The 23,456-nt window shown below is 35.8% G+C and overlaps 1 protein-coding gene across 2 annotated transcripts in view; it reads right to left on the reverse strand.

Annotated features, from left to right (window-relative positions):
* The window catches only part of PTPN3 (protein tyrosine phosphatase non-receptor type 3), a 119,667-nt gene that overhangs the window by 14,904 nt on the left and 81,307 nt on the right, over positions 1 to 23,456 (reverse strand). For both annotated transcript variants that reach the window (XM_058038487.1, XM_058038479.1), the window contains exons 15-23: positions 16,947 to 16,970; positions 14,864 to 15,062; positions 13,673 to 13,750; positions 12,520 to 12,576; positions 7,727 to 7,883; positions 5,873 to 6,039; positions 3,193 to 3,283; positions 2,884 to 2,945; positions 1,883 to 2,029 (exon numbers count right to left, since the gene is read on the reverse strand). In XM_058038487.1, the coding sequence (XP_057894470.1) occupies positions 1,883 to 2,029; positions 2,884 to 2,945; positions 3,193 to 3,283; positions 5,873 to 6,039; positions 7,727 to 7,883; positions 12,520 to 12,576; positions 13,673 to 13,750; positions 14,864 to 15,062; positions 16,947 to 16,970 (982 nt within the window). The remainder of the gene's footprint in view (positions 1 to 1,882; positions 2,030 to 2,883; positions 2,946 to 3,192; positions 3,284 to 5,872; positions 6,040 to 7,726; positions 7,884 to 12,519; positions 12,577 to 13,672; positions 13,751 to 14,863; positions 15,063 to 16,946; positions 16,971 to 23,456) is intronic.

Consider the following 23,456-nt stretch of genomic DNA (forward strand, 5'->3'; position numbering starts at 1 on the left):
CTGGATGCATGATGCTTTGTCTGCTGCTTATCTGTAATTGCAAGAATGACTTCTCAAGGCATAATGTGGGAGAATGAAGATAGATTTATTCTGTCTTAAGAAAAGAAATGCAGGGGTTAAATGTCAACCTAACTTTAGCCATCTAATAGCAGGTCATAGCAAAGGCAAAGCCACACTTTTCTTAAAAGTGAACAATGAAAGCACAAGAGACAACTGTAAAGAAGCTGACTAGATGTTGGCAAAAACTTCCACAAAGAACAAGCACAGAAACAAGAGCCTTATGAGAATGTGGAATCTCCACCTGTGGAAATTATTAAAACTTGGAGGTGACACTGCAATTTGCACAAAGTTCAAAGTTGTTTTTGTCTGTAACTTTTAAATTGATAGAGTAGCACGAGCTGGAATTTTTGGAAAGCTAAAATTTCTTAATTTTGCCTTTAATAGAGCTCAATTTTCAGAGGCTTGAAATTCAAATTATAACCATTATGCCTGAAAGTTTCACTGTAGTAATTTATCTTAACTACTTGCCTCTTCAAATTTAAGCCAAAATAATGTATTCGTTTTGGAAAAAAAAAAAAAGAGCATTACTGAGGAAAAAAAAATCCTATCATACAAATCTTAACACCATTGGAAAGAGACAGTCTGGAATGCAAAATCTCCAGGGACTAGGAAAATGCTTGGCATTTGCCAATGGGGATATTCTTGAAAAGAATATACATCTTTTTCTGTGCCTGAAAGTTCTCCCACAAACTGAGCAAATCCTAATAATTTCTGAAAGCAAACAAAACTCATAAATGTGTCTGGTGTGCAAAGGTACCAGCAGGATGATTAGAAGCTATCAACAATTGAACTGAAGTTTCCAACTAACAGTATTAACTCCAGACTATTAATAATCTGTGTTCCCCCTCAATACAAAGAAATTAATATACCAATACAATCAAAAGATGCAGGGAGCATTTCTATGTCAGGTGATGTTCAATAATGTCTGCTTCCATGAGCAGCTACATAATGTGACTGTGTTGAAAACCTGATTGCTGCTTAACTCTATTTCCTTACATCTCAATCTTTGTGCTGTTTAAGACCTAAAATACTCACTCCCTTGCTTTCTAAAAACACTGAGTTTTGACTGGTTTGCCAGATAAATTTGATAATGTAGGACAGATCACATACAAAATACAGCTAAAGGCTACAGTGAAGGCATATGAGAGTCACCACCTTCTCTACCTCTTAAAAAATCCAACTGTTGAGATTTCAGCTTCTAAAACTTTAAAACAAATATCTTCCCATTTAATCTAAAAACTTAATCTTTAAAACTGCAAAGGACAAATTAAATCAAAACACACCAGATTTTCACTGTGCTATTCCAAAATTCCAGGAGAAACAGAATTTATCTAAACATAATTAAAATAATTATCAGAGCAATTCTAGGAAGGAACCTGAGATGTAAAAAAAAAATAAGCAAGCTAAATTCTAACCACTAGTAAATACCACAATGGCAGACTCCTTTTTACAGCTAGACTAGAAGATTTGTTCAACCCACTCAATCCTTCCAGACATTTTCTGAATATTTTGAAGAGAAACTGCCACATGGAGGCCAATGCTCAGGGAGAAAAATAACAGCATGTAGTACCAGTCTGATGAGCACAACTGAGTGAATGCAGTGATTTCTGTCTATCAGACAGCTGGTTTGTTTGCAAAGCAGCACAACAAAAAGCAAAATCAGGACTATCTGCCCTAAGTAAATCAGAAAGCCTGGCCCTCAGAAGAATAATTCAACTGAATAAGTTGGCCTCTTTTAGGGTTATTTTACAAACCACAACAAAGGAAAAAAAGTTCAAAGTTACAGTACATTTTTCAGCATACAGAGGAGCTGGGCACTTACCCGCCCTCGTTCAGTGAGTGTTGTTAGCATGATGATCAGTGATAATTTGTGATCCCAGACTACCTGCCAAAAGTGTGAACATGTGTGTGGAAGAGGCCCCTGAGTAGCAATGTACCGGTTCACAATGCCAGCAGAAGGAATTTCCATCTACAAAGAGAAAAAAAAAAACACTCTATGTTACGTTCACTCTCACTACTCAAGCACTTTTTTAACTTTTGCATTTCATTCAAGGAAGTTTTGAGGGAAGAAGGCAAAAAAGCTAAGTAATAAGACAATCAAGATTACAATTTGATATGTAAAAAACTTTTAAATCATTAATTTACAACAGATGTAAAGCATAGATTCTGTAGTCCTTCATGCTGAACTATGAGCAGAAGATTAATAGTGAAAATGTACTTGAAAACTTGAAACTACACAGCTTTCTAAATTTTCTTTAGTATTTGGTAAGGAATGATGTTGGGGTATATTCACCAAAGGTACAGCAAAGCTGATTATTGCCTGATACTAAACACAGGATGTTAATAATTGACTCTGTGATTTAGGTGCTTAGCTTATGTATCTGACAGAAATATATACACATTTTCCTCCTTTTTTTCCCTGACTCCCAGCCTACGCTTGATTGATTAGGAAAATCAAGGCTCTAGTTTATCTTCTGGATCATTCATAGTGAGCTATGGTCATAAGTGGATCTAGAGGGAAAAAACAGCTTCATTTTATGGAGACAACTTAAGCATTTGAAGTATATGGAAAAATAAAAGAATTTTTACTGGTTAAAAACTCTGCACATATCACAGTGTATCACTACATGGCAGCACTCACTGTGTATTAGGATGGTCACCTGTTTCACAACAGACACTATTTTTTAGGTTATGAAATTTTACATCTTTCACATTTACAAATCCCCCAAATTAAAATAAAATATCCTTATTCCCTAAAAAAGCCTTTTTTTTTCTGCTTAGTAATACATAAAGTGAGTAAATGCAGGTCTCTGTATGACTTACATTCACATAATTTGCATTAATGTAATCTTCATCTCCTTGCAATATTATCCTCGTGGCATCATCTGCACACACACAAGAAAGAGGGAATAAAATTAGCAATTAAGAGACATACTTCCCCTCTATTACGTTTAAAAAAAACCTGAGGACTTGCAGAAACACAAACAGCAGAATACAAACAGAGTAAATTACCTTTTAGAAAATACAATGACCAATTACATGATTTCAATTATATAATTAAATCTTTAATCAGTAAGTTCAATATAGCAGTTTTAAAAAGCAAAATAGGCAGAAACTGTACTTTAGACTCACAAGGTAGAACATCTTTGTATCTATTCTTGTCCATATTCTGAGGTACCTTTGCACATGTAACAGCCAATCCTGGTTTCTTTCTGTAAAGTTGCTGCAAAGTAGAACAAAAAATTACAAGATTTTGGGGGATGTGATTATGCTATGCACACACTAATTACATTCACACAAAAATACATAGACTGAAAAAACTACATATTTTCTTTAATGTTTTTCCTATCCTTCTGCAAAATTCACTTGGGAGGTTTATGTATTTAACATGACAAGAATTTCTGTTGTTGCTAGCCCATCAAGATAGCTAGAAAAATTTCTAGGAAAAAAGCAAAAACAGCATGTGAGCATCATTGATATAAACCCTTGCTCTGCAAGTTTGCCTTTTGCTTTTAGAACTGCAGGCCAGAAGGACAACAGTGATTGAGGGTGCAACAAGGGAGCAGTGAATGGCATCAGAACAAAAAAATAGCCACAGACTTACTCTCTGGAATCAACTATAATACAAAAATTTCAGAAAAGTTTTATTCTGTGGAATAAACCTATCCATTTCAATCCTGCAAGTAACTAAAAAACTACAACTGCAATGTATCAATCTCTTAACATGTGACTTCTTTGCTTTTGGGCCAAGGCCTATGTTGCAGACTTGATCTGGAGTAAATGGACACAGTAATGGGGTACATACAATGTGTGTATAACCAAAATTTTGAAGTTGGTGTGAGGTTAATGGTTGGATTCTATGATCCTGGAGATCTTTTCAAACCCTAATGATATTTGCCTCTATGTACATCGAACAAGACAAAAAAAGGTACAGAGGGGAAACAACAACAACAAAACCAAAGAAGAACTGTAAATATAACAACTATAGCTTTTGTGTATTAAATATACATGAAAGCACCTTACGACTGAGTTATTAAATCTGGATGTGCCACTGAACACTTACCACAGAGTTCATTATATATGAACTCATATGTTTAATGAAGATTTTGAATGTTGTTCCATATATAAAATGGAATGAAACAAATAGGAGGCTTAAATCCCATACTTCTGGTTGAGAGAAAAAGAGCAATACACAAAAATATTTATTCTACTGAGATTTGCTGGACCTTAAAATTCTGTATTCACAGATCACTGAACTTTTCAACTTATATAAGTTGAACAAGCCATGTGAGGAGAGAACTTGATAATATATGTAATGGAAAAGCTTCTATCTGTTGTAAGCCAAGTTCCACTTTACTAGAGTCTGGATGCAATATCTGCCTTTTTTAGGAAGACAGAGAAGAATAATTTAAAGTCAAGTAACCATTCTTGAGCTTCACTGTTGCCTGGCAAACAGTCACTTGCTATTGACAGACTTCTTAAATTCTGACTAAATGGAGGAAGATATTCTGGAAAAACTTGATTATTCACAGTCTACTGGCTAATTATTTACTATTTTACTAAAGTGAAAAAAGAGTTTGAGTCACCAAAGCTCATGAGTGGACACTGCCATTGCCTCTGCTTCTGAAGATCACTAAACAATGAACTCAAAGCAAGAAGACCACTAAGCCGTACCCTAGTTTATTAGATTTCAAAAAGCTTTCATATTTTTTCTGTAAAATCCTTTTATAAATATTGCCATAAAAAAGATAAAATATAGGCTCAAATATCCTATGAATATCATAATATCATTTATCAGAATATCATAAAGGATCAAATATCCTATGAAGTTCACTACAGGAAATTTGTGTACAAATTTAGTCAAGAAATTTGACAATTAAGAAGATATTGAAAGTCAGTTCATATTTTTGAGCTACAACTTCAATAGCAGTAGCAACAGATTCATTGTAATTCCTGCATTGCATCCAGTACTTTGGATTTTGGAAAGCAGTTATGAACCATTGTCTACAATTCCTTAAAACCAGGGGAATTTTGATTCTCAGAAATCATAGAAAGAAAGGAAACCTCATAAAAAGAGTGGTTATACAATAAACAATACCACAACTCTTCAGCTGTTACCATTAAATTTTCCAGCTTTAAAACAAAAAAAGTAAAGGAAAAAAATATCAAAAGGGGAAGAAATTTTATTGCTGTTCAACAAGTTTTCAGTGAGAGAAGGAGTTACTCCAGAATGCAATGCCAATTTTATAAACCATAATAAACTAAGGTTTATTCAGAGCTACTACAAATGCTTGAATCTACAATAGTAAAGCAACCACAAACATACACACTGCACTCCATTGCCATTAGAGAAGCAGAGGAATTATCCTTTGGAATTTCTTATACTAACACTGAGGGAATTAATTTAATAAAATATGAAAATTTTATTAGCTAGTTTTCTAAGCTAACACATTGAAGAACATAGAAAAGGAAAACAAAGTGCAAGAATGACCTCTGTCAAAATCCCACTACTCTACTCAATTAAACAACTACAAAAAAAAAAAAACTGATTTAGTGAACTTTGGTTACTTGAGCCGAAAACAACTTAAATACATTTTTCTCAGCAGATGGTATTTTGTGTAAGACTTAAAACTCATTCTTCCTTATTCTCAGTAGTGAAGTGTGAAACTGATGGGCAAGTCAAATTGTTGCTCTCTTGAGATAAGATTAAAGAGGAACAATGAGATTTGCAACGAATTACAGCCCCTCCATTACTCACTGGTTACAGCTATTGTTCTACACTCACAGCATTACAGAGCTGAGTATTACTTACCTCAAACTGAATAAGGACAGTGCCACTTTCTAGCCCTCTTCTTAGCTGCTCCATAGACTCCTCCAGTGTATCACCACCGTATTCAGAACCGACAGGAAGAATAGATTCTGGCAGGGTGTGGGAATCAGCTTCATCTTCTGATATGGGATCCACAAACTGTTTAACTACTGAAAGATGTGTATGAAGTTATAATCCATTACATAGAGCATTAATGTGTTTTTAACAGATATTAAAATTTACTAGCTTGAAATAACAACAGAGTTCGCAAAACCTCAGAAAAGCAAATAATTAAAAGCCACAGTTTAATCACGCTTCTTTTTGTACTATATTACTGTAGAAACTATAAAGAGTATAATGTGCCTATGACCTTCCTGAAAGAAAAACTCCAAATGGCTGTTTATGAAGGCAAAGAACTTGAATTCCTAGCACAAGGAGGTTTTTGCAACTTTGTCTTGCCTGATGAACTGCTAAATAGGCTAATGAAACACAACATCCACCATGGTAAAAAACAAGGGAGTTTTACCTAAAGAAGTGTAGATCATTAGTGGAATATCTCTACAAGAAACTTCATTCAGTTTGGACCTCCAACAGCAAAACAAAGGCCAAAATCCCTTCATCACACTCCTTTGCCATTAGAGAAGACAATTACCTTTTACAATTTCTTATGCAAACACTGAAGGAACTAACTAAAGTTAAAAAGAATTATTAGTCAATTTTCTACAACATTCCTTGCTATTGAAGAACATGACAAACATTAATGAAGCAATCTGCAGAACAGTTCTGTCCCTATGAAATGTATTGTATCACCAGACATGTCCAGCTGTGGTTATCCTGCAGTGATGGGAAGAGTTCACACCTGCCAAACTTCAGAGAATGGGGAGCTGGTTATGCTCTTGCCTATAAAAAATTACTGGTATGGGGCCATGGGTCATCTTTAGGATTTCTCTTATTTGCAAGTTGGAAGGGGACTAGAAAATTAAGGGAAAACTAAATGCTGCATAAAGCCAGTAGAAAATAAAATAAAGAGCCCCTCTATCTTAGAAACACAAGAAGTTTTAAATAAAGCCAGTGTTACAGAAGTACCTATCACTTAGGCTGTTTCATTCCCTCTTATTTCCTAGTAATGCCTAATCCCTTCAGATTTGTATGTCTTCATGCAATCAGGAACTTTGTGTAATTGCGTGTGCTAATGCCTTACCATACCTTTTAAGGAAAGCAAATAACAAAATTAAGAGTCTGACATCATCTGAAAGCTCTTGGCATCTACAGGTGTTTAAATATTGAGCAAGCAATACCAAGCTGGATGAGTTTTCCATTTTTAAACATACTGGCTTAAAATCCTGCATATTTCAAAGACTGTCTCCTTTTTGCAGGCAGCAGTTCTGCAAGCAACCAACACAGGTTTATCCCAGTATTGTCACAAAATGTCTACTCTAAGAATGAGGTGAGGAGCAGCTTATTTGATTTGTTTCATCACATAATTGTGCACGGGAAGAGCCCATGAGTTTTTGTGAATCTGCACTTGCAGGTTTTTAAAATTATGCTTTATTTACAAAAAAAAAACAGCACCTCACGTCACCAAAAAAATCTTTTAAAGGGACTATTTATTCTCATAGATTTTTAGAACAAAAAATAAGAAGAAATTCTAACTTGCATGGCTCTGTGGCAGTGGTAAGAACCTATATAGTTTAAACTACTTCTACTACTAATTTAAATTTAGTGAGACCTACTATTTGCACAGACCTACTCCAAGTGCTCTGAGAACACGCTTATGCAAACAGAAGAGAGCACACCACCAAGCACAAGAGCAACAGTCTCAAAAACACTAGAAGTGAATAAAATTAGCCCAGTTACCTTTCCTCCGGACCAAAAGTGCAAGCTCTCTTGTGTGGGATTCTCTGCTGGCTTTTATGAACATGACCACCTGGTCATGAGTGTGCTCTGAGATATCTCGGCCATTAATTAATACTATCTGATCACCTTCATTCAGCTTTGGAATGCATTTATCAGCCTGTTTCAAGACCAAAGAAACGCATTAATGTCATCACAATCAGTTGTGCAAGCAGGAACATATCAGCATATTAAATACATCGTGTAAGCAAAGTCTTCACAGTTCTCCTGGCAAAGTTTCATATTCTGTATCAGAGGTTCTATCAAAGGTTTCAGCTCTAAAGCTCTTGTGCTTCAAAGCTTCTCCCTAACAATAAGGAACAAACAATTCAAACAACATATTGATAGCTTTAAAAAGAATTCACATTAATCAAACAAATTGCTCTCAAAGATCTGTATTTCAGACTCCAAGTGTCAACAACCTCTGAATTTTTTGATAGTGCTTTGGGCACATGAGATAATCCAGTTCACTTTTTATGCAGTGAATACTAAGAAATCCAAACATGATTTTCATGAACATGATCAAAGTAACATGACATTCCCCACATATGCACTTTAAATTTCAAAGAAATCCACACACATTTCATATCTTTTTTACTTTGTAGAGTCTTCTTTAGATTTAGATTAACTGCTGGACTCCAAGGTTTGTTTTGCTTTGTTTCTGCCACAGTTCTCTGTATGCTTAGCCCTATGTCGAGCACAAAGCAATTAAAGCTATGGCCAGAATACGATGATGATGATGCTACAAAGATGTCCAAGGGACTAGAGCAGCCCTTGCATGCAGGAAGACTCAGAGAGCTGGGAGAATTTAGCCTAGAGAAGAAACGGCTCAAGGGGATCTTGCAATGTACATAAATACTTAGATGGAAGACACATAGAGGATGAAGCCAAACTCTCAGAGGTGCTTAGTGACAGGATCAGAGGCAAAGAGCTCAAACTGAAACACAAGAGGCTCCATTCAAGCATCAGGAAACAGTTCTACTGCTGTGGTGACTGAGCACTCCAGCAGGTTGCCGAGATACTGTGCAGTCTCCCACCTCAGAGCCCTCAAAAGCCACCTGGATATAGTCCTGGACAACTGTCTCTAGGTGACTCTTGAGCAGAGGGGATTGGACAAGAGGCCCTCCAGGTCCCTTCCAACTTTCTGTGCTTCTCTAATATGAATATGCAGGATTCCACAATCTTTGAGTGTCAAGTAATGTAACAATTTTTTCATCATTACTATCCTAATCTTTGTCTACGAAGTCTCCAGCTACACAAGTGATATATAAACACTTCATTTCATTTATTGTATGAATGAGACATAGACCTTTACTGTTTTTATTTTTTCATAGGTGTTCCCTGTATTTCCTTCATAGCCAGCACAGGTTCCCTGGGCTTTATTCATCCAATATCATTAGCCCTACCAAACAACCATTACCAATCCCCTGTGAACAAGAAATTAAAACTAGATTCAATCCTGATTATGCCATGCACCAATGGCTCCTAATATAGTACCAACTAGTAAATAGGAGATGGAAAGAAGAAATTATATCACAAAAAATATCACAAAGATGAAAAATGCAGAATAAAAAAAATAGTGGTAAGAAAATGAAGAAAATAAATTGGGAGTCATTTGTACCAGCAAACGGAGTTAACGAAAAGAAAACTTAAGACCTGTCTTAGTGCCAAAAAACAGATAAAGAAGAAGAGAGAAGAAAGATGCATGCAAGGGGAAAAAATCCCATGCAGAAAAGCTGATTAAAAATTTAAAGAAGGAATAGTTGCCCCCAATTTTTTTCATAGAAATAAGAAAAGAAAATAAGGATAGGAAAGATTGACAATGATTCATAAAAAATGTAAACAGAAAAAGAATGGGAATTAGCAGCAGCCATGATGTTCTTCAATACTGATTTAACTAGGTATTCACAGGTCCCCTTGCCATATTTTTTACAATTTACAAAGGCAAGACTAAAGAATGTAACTATGAATTACTAATTTAATCACTCTTAAATATTATTAAGTTTTTCTCTTTGAAATATAAATATTTGGAAAGATAGGTGATATAAAGACCATATAAGGTCAGTCTAGGAAAGTCAAGACATCAAAAAAAACTTGAAAGAAATGGTTTCTGAGTTCCTATATTTGCCTATAATTTAGATTTCTTGGCTGCCTCCTATTAGTCTTTATTACAGATGGACTAATATCTTTGCTCAAACAAACTTTGTTAATCATGTGATATGTTAATGCACCAGCCTTCTTATTTGAATCATCTGACTATATAAAATATATCTCAAAGGAGCATTAATTCCTCCTATGCAAGCATAATTTAAAGATTTTTCAGAGTCTGAGCTCTTCCAGGCAATTTATTATGTCAAAGACTCTCTTTCCTATTGATACACCCGATGTGTCATTTTTATGCTCATGACCTGCTATTGCTCCAAGGAGCATGCATGGGTTTTTTTCCATTAAAAGCTCTATTACATAAAACCATAATGACCTCTTTAGCGCCTGAGAGCATTAATACTGTTTGTGAAAAAAAAAATCTGTAGAGAACTTTAATTTAAAAAAAACCCAAGTCAAACAGATGCAATATATGGTTGTTCCTTCACTAAAATGTGCTTTCATAAAAATTTTGGGTACTCAGTCCTTCAGTTTCCCCAGCATACTACATTGCTGCTTTATTAAAAGATTGTTTTAAAAGAACTTTAGGAGGTGTAAAGAAAAATGCTGCCTTATTTTGAGGAGTAGATTTGCTTTCCCCTCCTCTAAAAAAATACACATCTTTTTGTAGTAAAGTGAGAAAAAGGCGACCTACAGACCTGAGAAATAATCTTAGCAAATAATATTACCAAATAGCATCCCTGAAGACATTTTACAGGGTAATGAGTGAATCTAGAGGAAGTTAAAATAGCAGTAATGAAGGTAAGGAATAACTGAGCTAAAATAATATCAAAATGCATTCAACAGACTTAAATTTGAACTATCAGCTTCATTTCATTAAACAGTAAAGAACAGGTAAAGTTTTGTTTATGGAAAACAATATAATCAATGTTAATACCGCTATTCTCTAAAAATAAATGTATTATTTTCCTCTTGCTAACACATGACATGATTTCCCTAACACTGCTACTGAGTATTATATATTGGATAGCCATTTCCAATTTTTTTTCTATGATCCTGGTTACTTTGACCTAGTAACCACCACTTGCCCACTTGGTGGTTTACTAGGCTAGAGAGATATTTAGTCACTCTTGTCCATGCCTACGACACCAAAGGGAGACACTTCAATGAAGTGTTCAAAGTTGGAACACCTGTCGTTTTCAATCCAAGAGGAAAAAATACAGATCAATACTTTCCAGAGGACCAGCCAACTCTGCCAAAGAAAATTACTGCCTCTGGAGAAACTTCTTTCATTCTCTGATTGCAGAATGAGCCTGTTTGCCCTATGTAATTTCAGAATCTCAAATCACCCTTAGAATATTTGCTAGGTTGACCATGAAATATCTTAGGAACTGTTTTATTTTCAATTCCTAGATGTAAGTTATCATTACAATTTCCTACCAAACACTTTTTCAAACAATTATTCTGGTTCATAAAGGAGTGCTATGAACTGTGTAAATCAGGCCAAAAATCATAAATGTGACAAAAAAATAACTTCTCAAGCAATCTGTTTCAGCTGGATTAGCATCATGACATTTAGACATCAGTCCTGTGACTGCTTATCAAATTTCAGAAGAGTCGGAAGATTCAGAGTGCCTTGTATTTTTAGGATTAAGTCCGTAATATTTCCTAAGAAGTCTGCACTGAAATTATTTTATGAGAGTTAGGAAATATAGTTTGGAAAAAGGCAAGTGAAAAAATTTGATATAACATTTATCCTCACAATGTTATGTGATAATTATTTAGAAAAAAAGTTTTAAAAGATTTTATGTTCCTATTATTATTTCAAAATTCAACAGAAGAACTCAATGGCTCTGCTGATTCTTATATATTTCACCTAGTCTATAAATATTTCCATAAGGAAAATTCTATGGCAAAATAGGAACAGAGCAAACATATGCTCCCTTTTTATGCTCCCTCTCTCCTGCCAAGTACTCTCCCATCCTATAAATAATTTTAGCCCTAAGGATTTCCTCAGCCTATTGTGGCTAGCTTAGTCAATAACAATAGCTTTTTTCCCCAAGTATTTGTCCTGTCCTGATCACACACAAAATTATTTTAACCACACATCCTTTGTCAAGGAGTTTCACAGGTCTACTATCTTCTGCACAAAGAACTACTTCACCAAACATGAAGAACCTGACCTTCACAAACTTTATTTAGTAGTCCTGTTTCTGCAGTCCTAATTTTAGTAGTCCATATTTCTGCTGGAATTCCTTTTTCACAGTGCTTCTAATCTTGCAGATCCCTACCACATCTCCCTCAAACCAGCTATTTCTTTTAGGGTGCAGGGGCCCAAATTATTTACTTCTTCAGTAAATGATATTCCTTTTCCCCAGTTCTTGCCCCTCATCAAGCATTTTCCAGTTCAGGATGCACTTTTTAAGATGACAGGAGAACACAAATATACTTTCTACTAATATCTGGTTTGACAAACTCTTCCAGATCTTTTAATCCGTGGTTTAAGATATCACTGGTTAAACCAATTCCTAATGAGAACAGTTCTGCTGCTATCTCATACTGGTTACAGGTGTCCAAATTTTTACGTGTACAGACCTTTGAGAGGTGGAAGGAGTAGCAATGGAAGGGATTAAAAGCCTCAGGAATTTACTTACAGGTGATCCTGGAGTTATTCTTGATACTAGCAATGGCATTTTCTGATCTACTCCACCCTAAAGGAATGAGAGGAATATCAAGTAAATAGCACCCATAAATCTATCATTAAGCATAAGCAGCATTTAAATGAAGTAATTGCTTATTTTCTTTTTACATATATTTTTTTATGCTGTGTCATCATGGACAGGGTTGGTAGGACTGAATTTTCATCAGTAAATGGGGCATTATGGGGTGGGTTGTGGTGGTAATTGCTTATTTTCTTTTTATATATATTTTTTTATGCTGTGTCATCATGGACAGGGTTGGTAGGACTGAATTTTCATCAGTAAATGGGGCATTATGGGGTGGGTTGTGGTGTCTTTAAATGTACCAATTTCCAGTAAACTAGACTGAGTGCGTGCTTCAGGCTGTACATTCTAATAAGCATAAACAGATAAAATGGAAGATTTTTTGTAACCCTGTGCTTGAAGCAAGCCAAATTTAACACTTGAACTTCCAAGGCAGACAGTTTTCTTAGATTTTGTGGCAAATGTGCAAGGAATCTGGTAGGATCAAAGTCCCAGACAATTGTACTCCTTTATTCTCTTTACATTACCAATAAAAAGCCAAGGTGAAATGACCAAACTCTAATTTTGATATTATGGCAAATTTATCACACTCTGCTTAAATGGAATTTCAGTAAGGGAATTTAAAACATTTACAATAGTCAATTACCAACAATAATTTAAATTTTCTTCACAAATTAATTTTCAAATTTTCAATGTGATTTCTAAAGGATATAATTAAATGGAACAGCACAAACTATTTAAATTGTTTTAAAATACAGAGGTCCAATTTTCCAAAAGGTGATGCCTTAAATTAGGCGTTCAAGTTCATATTTCAGCAGCCAAATAGGTGGTGTGCCTTGGATATGGGCCATGCCATAATATATGCAACTGAAAACCAGAGAACTATTAGATGCTTATTTTTGTAAGTGTTGCTTTAGTACTTAAGGATTAGGCTGCCACTTCTAAAAATTCTCAGTCCACAGGACAGTCCTGTAAAATAGATTGCTTTCTCCAAATCATTATACTAAAAAAATTTTGAAAATCATGAAGTAAAAGCATCTTATCCATAAAGCATTTAAAGATAATTAAAAGACAGCTGGTTTACCTTTAGATTAAATCCAAACTTCCCTTCTTCATCTGGTATGATACGCACCAATAGTAAATCTCCCTCAATTAGGTCATTCTGGAATATATAGAAAAAGAAAATGTTCTGATTTTTAGAAGAAAATACCAGCAAATTAGAAAACAGTGCAATCAAATTTAGAAGTGCTGAACAAAAACACTCTATGTAAATAAATCTTTGAAATAGGAAGAGGATATGGTTGTAGAATACACCTATGGTAGTAACCTTTTAAATAGTAAAAATAACAATGTACATCTCAGCAAATATTTTCTGGTTGCTCTGTCTTAACATCATTACTCTCATCTTAGCTTTCCTTCCAAATTGATAAATCCTATTAAAGTTCCAACCTGTTTTCATTAAAAGTTTAGGTGCAACATATGAATAGAAATGACTCTATTCCAAGAACAATGAAGTGACCATCTTTAGACCTTTTCTCCTTTAAATGGGTTTATTTTTACGCAACAGATCCACAAGGCAGAAGAACTAAAAAGTGTCAGCAGCTAACAGACACGTTGGAAATGACAGAAACATTCTAACTAATTTTAGTTAGTTGTTTTAATTAAATGCAAGTGCCCACTTTTGGCTAGAACCCCTCTGGAACAGGCTGGGCAAGAATGATCCATGACCATAATGTTAGCAGGGAGCAGCTGCTCTCCAGCCAGGTCAGAACTCAAAAGGATGATGTTCAGCCATCCTTAAGAGATGCCTGGGATAACGCAGAGCTGTGTCTGCTTTTCAGAGATGCCTGGGATAACGCAGAGCTGTGTCTGCTTTTCAGAGACGCCTGGGATAAAGCAGAGCTGTGTCTGCTTTTCAGAGATGCCTGGGATAAAGCAGAGCTGTGTCTGCTTTTCAGACAGATAGCAACTTGATTTAGCTGATCTTTTGTTTCCCTTGGAGGAAACAAGATTCAGTCATGTAAGGATTTCCATTCCACTAGGAACTTTCCCTGAAGATTCTAGAATGCTGGACACTTTGGAAACCAACGCACTTGGTAAGCTTGTTTATCATACAACCTTGGATAAATGTGAGTGGCAACACAAGATCTACTCTCATTACTACATAAAATATGCCCATCCTGAAACATAGCCACCCCTTTGCCCATTCTCAAACCACAGCCCAGAGTCACACTCACTACTAGCCCTGACTTCCAAAGCACACAAGTGCCTGTACCTTATCACAGTAGTACTGACTGGAGTCTTCTGTCGAGCCGCTTTTTGTAACGTTGTCATACGTTTCTAGGAACTGCTTATCCACCCCTTCCAGTGGGTAAGAGCCAGACATGTTGTCAACTCCATTGGGAGAGCGAGCCAAGGCTTTGGGTGACAGACGGGTCAGAGAGCTCCGCGTCGGACTGTTTCCCAATATGTTCCTTTATTTTGAAAGGATAAATGTTATAAAGGTACTGTTAATCCAGATTTTTAAATTAAAAGATTTTAAAAGCGCAAGTTCTAAGGGTTAAAAGATTTAATACCACTTCTTAGTGGAAGTGCAGAGAAACAGGACTGGATTGTGATCTAAGCCTATCATTAATCAGTGGACATCCAGAAAAATATTCAAAAATTCTGGAATAGCAAAACCATTTAATGCAAAATATTTGGATGTTAGCAGTGAAAGGCACTGTTGTAGTTCTACAGGAATTCCCAATAACACATGGAGAGGGCTGAACCACAAGGAAAAGGCACTTCAGTTGCCAATTCTATCCATGAAAAAATCCTTTGCTGTGATTCCACTGTCATTCCTGCAAAGTACTTTTTTTTTTTTTAAAGATTTCTCCCTCTTATGAGTACCATCTCAACCTTGTCCCTGTGGGTGAAGGCAGTTTGCAGAAAAGCCAAGGTAAATTGTCAGAGAAACAGTAAATGAAGTGAAAATTAAAGGTTTAATTGCAATTAAAATACTGTGTTATTGAGGAGTTATAGCCATACTAAAGGACCCAGAACTAACTTAGGGTACAGATCTGGCATTCAAGAACTTTAGCATTCAATGATAACAAAAGTCAGTACCTAAACCCCCCAAATCTGGCAGCTGGCCAAGTTGCCTGATGGTGCTCCAGGACTTCCCAAACATTCATTTAGCTACATTCTCTCTTATGAAAAGGATGACATACAGACCTCTCATACAACCCACCCCCTTCTTTAAATGAACCAGACTTATGGATACCATACAGACTAACCGCTCCATCCTTATAAACACTACCTAACATGAAAATATCTGTCTTGAGGAAAGCTCAAGGTATAGCAACATCACATTTTGACAGTATTAAAGTGGCAGAAGTAAATATCTTGCCAAGTAAACCTTGGCATTAAAATTTGTGAATTCAAACATTTATTTCTGCTTTGGTATTTGTAGATATATGTGAGCTTTACTGAGCTATTTCCAGCAGATATTTAGAGCTGTCAATGCAGAAGTAATTCTACTCCAAGGAGTGCAGCTTTTAGCATACAGGACTTGTATTGCAGCACCCTTTGATACTGCAGCCACTTGTTTTTTGGCCTGTGAAAGTCTGATCACAGCAAATACAGATGTCCTGAGAGGTGCCATCAAGGAAATGCATTCTTGCCATAATACCTCTGACTTTCAGTTTGACTATGTGTACTTGGCAATGGCAATGAGGTATTTCATGCAACACTTGCACTACTTTCAGTTACTACAGAAAGTGACACTTTTTTAATGCATTCAAAGTTTCAGAATGCTTTGAAGTAGTGAACTGTAATTCCACTGTCAAAATTCTGGTTTTATCTGATAGCTTCCAAGACTTTTCATGATTCTGATGAAGTCAATGTTAAGCAAGGAGGAACACTGTGTATGTAAATACATCTTGATAAGTTTTTCAGAACACAGTCCAAAAAAACATTTCACTTACAAGTTGAAATTACAGACCGTGTAATGATTTTTTAATGTAGAAAAGAAATCTAACAATACCAGAAAAATATTATTTCAGTCAGTGTCATCTGGCACTATTTAAATAGTCACCATATAAAATTGCCAGTGGATTTTTGCATCATTGAACTTTTGCAACAGTTTCTAGCCAAGTTTTTTTGTTAATAGTGACCAGAGATCTATTACAACTTAAGACTTACCAAATCCTGACCCCAAAACTTACTTTTTTTCACAAATCTTTACAATCTTCATTGATTTATACATTTATTTGTGTCTTTTAATCATACAAAACCACTACTTTGAAAAATCAGTTGAAGTTATATATTTCCTTATTTATCTTAAAAAGGTAGGAGAAAGTATAAAGAAAACTCACTTTGGAGATTCTTGTTCAGATGACCTAGTAAAAAATCACAAACACAAAAATAACATTAAATGAACATAAGTTAAATCTTAAAAAAACAAGAACTAAACTCCAACTTCAAAAAAACACCCCAAAACCAGAAAAAAACCTGCATAGAAACCAAAAGTTGTGCTCATAATGAATTAAAGAATAATTAACCCTATGGTGAAAGTGTGAATCAGATAACTAGGGTGTTTATGAAACACTCAGCAAAAATCCCAGGGCAGCTCTGATCACTCACTTCCACTTTCGATACAAGCCCAATACAGGCAGCACAAATCTGCTACTGCAACTCAAACTCTGCAGGAGTTTACACAGGCAATTATTTAGCCAGACACACTACATAATTCTAGAAAGTTTTAGGTGTGGATTACAATGACTACAGATGTCATTTTATAAAAGTCAAAATGCGGCAAGATCTTTATGTTTAGGTAGCCAGAAATGAGCACAGGGGGCTTCAGAAGCTTGACATTTCCAATGCTTATTCTCATGAAGAGAGAGCAGAGAAGGTGTTGACAGAAAACTTTGAGACAAAGTATAATGAAAATAGAAGTGGTTATAGCAATGAGGACAATCTAGAATGGAAAAGAAATCAAAATTTGCACTACACAGCATTTTCCAATGCGTTCAATTAACTTCATCAAAAATCCCCTGAAACAGCAAGCTAAATGATATGACATTAATTAAAACCGTAGTAGCGCTACCAAGACAAAATTTAAAGTAAAAGTTACCAAAAAAGGTTCTTACAAAGCAAAGTTTAAGGCAGACTGGATAATTTTACAAATTCATTTAAGGAGTGACCAAAAATCCTGGAGTGGTATATGTCCATGCTGGAAAAAATATGTGAAGTAGTTCAGGTTGAAAGTAGACTTGCTGAATTGCCAAGTTATAGGAGACCATCCACAGTATGCAGTTAAATTTTCAACTCACGCTCTCTAAATCATCGTTAATACTAAGAGCTACCTACTACATTTAACTAAAATTACAGTAAAAATAGTGCCAGTATCAGTCTAGCTAAGATTCCTTGTATGTAATTTGACAATATGAAGAAATTCTTCCTTGAGAGGCAGAGACGGTAAAGCTTGATCCCTGGGGAATTTTGGAGGTTTGAGTTCTGTGTACTTTTAATACTTTTAAAACATTAAGCTTTTCCCCCTTTTATTACAGTCATATCTAACTTCTGACCCCACTGACATCCACCTCCATTCACCCACTAATATCTCTTGTTCTGTTTGTCCACAATCCCCAGAGAATTTTTGCCCTTCAAGTGTAAGCAGATCCTGTGGGAATGCAAATTCACCTGCTGCCTGACCAACCTACATCTAAATAGGACAAATACTGAACTTGTACTTTAACTCCCCAGTGAGAGGACAATGTCATCTTAAAGTTTTGGGATTTTTTCCTGCCTAGTCATTGGTTTTCACTAATCTTGAGAAACTTTGCATGTTCAAAAACTCATCTCCTACTTTACATTTGATTGCATTGTCCAAATATTCCCAAGTGGAAACAGAGGCAGAAGGGCTGTACAATGACATAAGCCTTATTTCCTTAGGAAGCCACACTAAAAATAAAAAAACATTGAATTTATTTCATTAAGCTAATGGATTTCCTTGTTAGGCAAAGAACAATGAAACTTGGTATTTCCAATCCTTATTCTCATGAAGCAACATCTTTTTTACATTTTGCCACAGGAGACCTATTACCAAATCCTGTGCAGAATCAAAATTGCCCTGAGTAAACCCTTTTTAAGAGTCTTCATCAAAAACTTACAGACATAGAATTGTGATGACAATCAACAGAATGCCCTGGTTTTAATATATTACCTCCACTCTATCTTCCCAAGAGAAAGAGGTAAAGAGGAAGAAAAAAAACCTACTTGGGGTTTCATTCATAGACCTTCTATAAACTTACAGTAAATTTTTCATTATCCCTACCTTTGGAGACTTGAATGTGGGATATAAATTCTTAGTACTATTTGATGAAGATTTATTTGTTAAATTATTGTACTTTAATTCAAACACATCGGCTCTAAATGATTGACTGAAAATTCTGCGACCTTTTAAATTGGGAAGAAAGGTGACCAAATATTTGACTGAGAAAAGCAACCAAATTCATTGTCTAAAAGAATTCATCAGAGACAGTGCAGCTGCACCTTCCTAAAGTCCTCAGTAGGTCAGCATGCTAGAGCTGCAGAATTTTGCACCCCAACACAGTTAAATAGTATTTCTATCATTTAATTACTTAGCAATATGATGAAATACCTTAAACATGAATAACTAGGTGATTTTTTTTTGGCTACCCAGTGTTACACTAAGCCATCATCCCCATTTCACAACATACAAGGACTGTATTTTAAGTCAACGAAAGACAGCACTCACCAGACCAGCCATTCAACTTTTTCATCAAGGAAGAGAGCCCTTCCTTGCAAGGAGATTAAGCTTTCCATTGGTGCAGCAAACAAGCAATCACTTCAAAACTGCAGGTAATTTCTCTTCCTCACTTCGCAATATAACTAAAATTATGCCATTTCAATCTTGCATTCAGTATGGATTGATCTATTGACAACTACCTTTAAATACAGGTCTTTGCCCTGAAAAGTCTAACTCTCCTCTTCTGTCAAAAGGACAGAATGGAAAGGTTTTAAGGAAAGACCCCTCCTCCTCATTTTGGTGTGACCTACCAGGGAATTCTGCTATTCTGAGAACTGAGGATGATGAACTACAGCAGAATAAAACCCCGAGAGAAAAGGGTCAACTGAAACAATAGCACTGTAGCAAAACTCCCCCTTTACAAACAACTGAAGGAAACATCTGTAGGTTTTGCCCTTGGGCTGTTCTTGAAGTTCTTAAAGCTTCTTTCATTGTAACACCTGCAGGGCTGGGGAAAGTGAGTACGCCAGCATTTCCATTATCAACTCTTCTCTGAGGACTCACCATTACAACTGGGGTTTTTTACTCATAAGCAAAATAAGTGGAAGGTACTTGCAGCAACGCCTTTCTGCTGCCTTTTAGAGGAATTTATACTCAGAATATTCAGCATTTCTGTGAAGAGAATAACTGTGTAAAGTGTCATAAGTTTTTTGTACTGCATAATTAAGAGAATCAGTAGAGAAAACTCGCGAATTAATGGCATACACAAGCTTTTCAGTGATTTCCTAGAAATTTCAGTCATTTGTTAACTGCTACCACCACCTTCAAAGGAATACTTTGTTACTCTGCATTGCCCCTATTGACGGTGCCCAGTTTACTGGCTTGCCAAGAAAGTTTCATGTGTTTTGACGCACAGCAACTGCTTGGGTTGCTGCAAGGTTTGCCTTATCACATATTGCAATTCAACTTTGATACTTTCCATTTAGATGCAAAATTATTGCATTTTGAACTGGCAAGAAAAGCGTAATAAATTTGAATAAGGATATATATTTAAAAAGCAAAGTTTGCATCTAAGCAAAATATATACATGTACTATTTTCATGTATATTTGGGTGAAAAGGCACATAAAACTTAAAGTAGTAGCATTATAATTCTACTTGAACTTGAAACTAACTGAAACATTCCCAGCTCCACTGTCTAGTATTAGGATATCTTCTTTGAGATAGGCTGAAGTACACAAACAAGGGCAATAGAATTTTGTGAAATACAACAGATTTTGTAGAAACAAAGAAATTATCATATCTGTGTATGATTAGTACTAAGGATAAATAACAGTTTAAAACAAGGGGAGGGTACTCTTATTTGCAATTTTCTACCCAAAATGTAGTTACAGGGACTCAGCTGGATAAATCTGAAGAGTATTTTCATCAACAGTAAAGCTTCAAAAATTTTTCTCTCATGAAAAATCATATTTTAGTTAAACTAAAGATGTGTTCCCATAGTACATTCACCAAAGCTCACTATGCAGCTACAGTTATTGCCTATCAAATGCTAAGCTAAAAGAATTGAACAAATGCAGCATCCGTTCAGGAAATCTATTTTCAGTGCAATACCTTCACCAGATGATGCATCACACTCACACTAGGAACGTATGTGCACTTCCAGAAATTCATAGCACAGTGCAAGTGAATTTCCGTTCTGTATATTAGTTCATCATTTAATTTCCTTCCCTCCCAGCTCTGGGGCTGCACACATTACTCCATCTGTATCACTAGCAAAAGATAGTTTTACAATGTAAATTGAAAGATGCTTATAGCTTTGCAAGCATTTTAGACAAAAGTTTATGAAAAGATATATTGCATTTATAACAAGAAGAATTATAGACTCAAAATAATTTATGTTGGAAGGGAACCTGAGAGGTCACATAAACTCTTATTCAAAGAACAGACATCAAAGCTAGGTGAGGGTATTCAGGTTGGCAAGCCATGTTGCGTTCTGAGGTTCTGCAAAGATGGAAATAACTCCACCTTTTTGCTGATGTATAAAAAGGCTAAAATAATCAATATTATTATTTTAGCCTTTTTATACATGATTCCCCCCCCAATTATCTTTTGAGCATTTCCCTAGCTATAACTTGTGTCCAATACCTCACGTTTTTGCTCTGCATCTCCAAGAAGTATTGGCTCTATATTCTTGATAATTCTCTTTTGGCAGAGCAAGGCAACAATGTGACCAACCCCTCCTCGACTCCCCCAGCCTTCTGGTTCTCATTCATCATATGCTTGCACCTGTGAATATCTTGCCAGATTTATCTCATCAATCAATATATGACTCTTAATATATGATCTATAGCATCTCACCTGTCAGGAAGCTTTTCTTGCTGACTGTTACTACGCCTTATCACTTAGAAATATGTTTTACAATAATCTTCTTTCTGGTTAGACAGAAAATTTCACTAATCTTTTCCATTAGGCCAGCAAATCTACTCTAAAAAAGTACCAAAACACTTGCTCGACACAATCTCCTGTTCCAAACCAAATAGACGTGTTCAGTTTATTTAATTACAAGGTGAACAGGAGAAACTGAATACAAATCAGATAACAAGACCCTCCTCCACACAGCTTATCAGGTTACTTTTACAAGCCAATAAGCCAGTTATTTGTTCTCTTTAGCACTTTGTATATTGTGATGGTTTTGACTGAGGTTATTTTCTTCACAATGTCCAGTATAGGGCTCTGCTTTGGATTTCTGTTGAATTGTGTTTTGGACTTGTGCAGGGCTGATCATACAGAGATATTTTTGTTATTGCTGAGTGGGGTTTACACAGAGCCAAGGCCTTTGCTGCTTTTTATACCGCCACGCTGATGAGGAATTTTTGGGTGCTTGGGAGGTTGGGAGGAGACGCAGCCAGGACCAGTGACCCCAGTTGACCAAAGGGATATTCCAGACCATATGCCATCATGCTCAGTGTATAAAGTGGGGAAAAGAAGTAGGAAGGAGGAGAATTCAGAGCAATGGAGTTTGTCTTCCCAAGTCACTGTTATATGTGAGGGGGCCCTGACCTCCCAGAGATGGCTGAACACCTGCCTGCTCATGGGAAGCAGAGAATTAATTCCTGGTTTTGTTTGGCTTCTGTGCATGGCTTTTGTTTTCCCTCTTTAACTGTCTTTATCTCAGCCTATGGCCTTTCTAGCCTTTACAATTCTGGTTCTCTCTCCCCGATTCCATTCGTGGGGGAATGAGTGAGAGGCTGCATGGTGCTTTGTTGCTGGCTAGGGTTAAACCCGTGCTAATTTATATATTCTTCCTGACAAGTACCCTTCCCATTCAGAAAAGTGCATTCAAAATCAGGAAGAAAGGCATTAAGAGGGCAAACAACAGCTATATAAATACTCCAAACTATTTCATCTATGATATAAAAAAAAAAAAAACAAGTTAAAAATATTTTTAAAAGCACAAGCCATTACACCTGAATTTACAAGGTCAAAAATAAGCTCTTCTCCTCATATAAGGGAAAGGGGAAACAACTCCTGTGCAGGTAACACAACTAAGATTATTCTGAGCTGCCAAAATAAATTACTGTTTGTTTCAGTAATCCTTTGCGTGTAACATCTTTTCTTAAAGAAACCTGAGCTTACTAACATTCATTTAAGGGGCAGGTGCAGGTGTTGGCCACAACATGGGTCTTCTCACAAAGCCAGATGAAAACCTTAAGTCCATGAACAGAGAAGAATGGAGTATACTCCTTTTTTATACTGAATGGTAGAAAACCTGCGGCTTCTCACAGCTGGGTTCTTGGAGGTTAAGAGCATTAAACAACACTGTGGTTTTCAGTTTTCATTTCTTGTCATTAGTTTGTTTTCATTTCTCATTGCCTAATGAAGGGTGAACATCTGTATCACACCTCATGTACCCAAAGATGCTTGAGAAAAAGGAAAGGAAAAATGAAAACAAGAAAAAATAAAGTCCAAAGACCCATAAATAGTATTTGGTTACGTTGGATTTAAGTTTTCATGGCAGACCTTGATATTTCAAGTTCACCAAGTGTTCAAAAAGTCTATTATTAAAACATTTAAAATTTAAACCAAACACCTTAACATAAAGACACTAGTGA

This window comes from Melospiza georgiana, chromosome 1, assembly GCF_028018845.1.
Source record: "Melospiza georgiana isolate bMelGeo1 chromosome 1, bMelGeo1.pri, whole genome shotgun sequence".
NCBI classification, from domain to species: domain Eukaryota; kingdom Metazoa; phylum Chordata; class Aves; order Passeriformes; family Passerellidae; genus Melospiza; species Melospiza georgiana.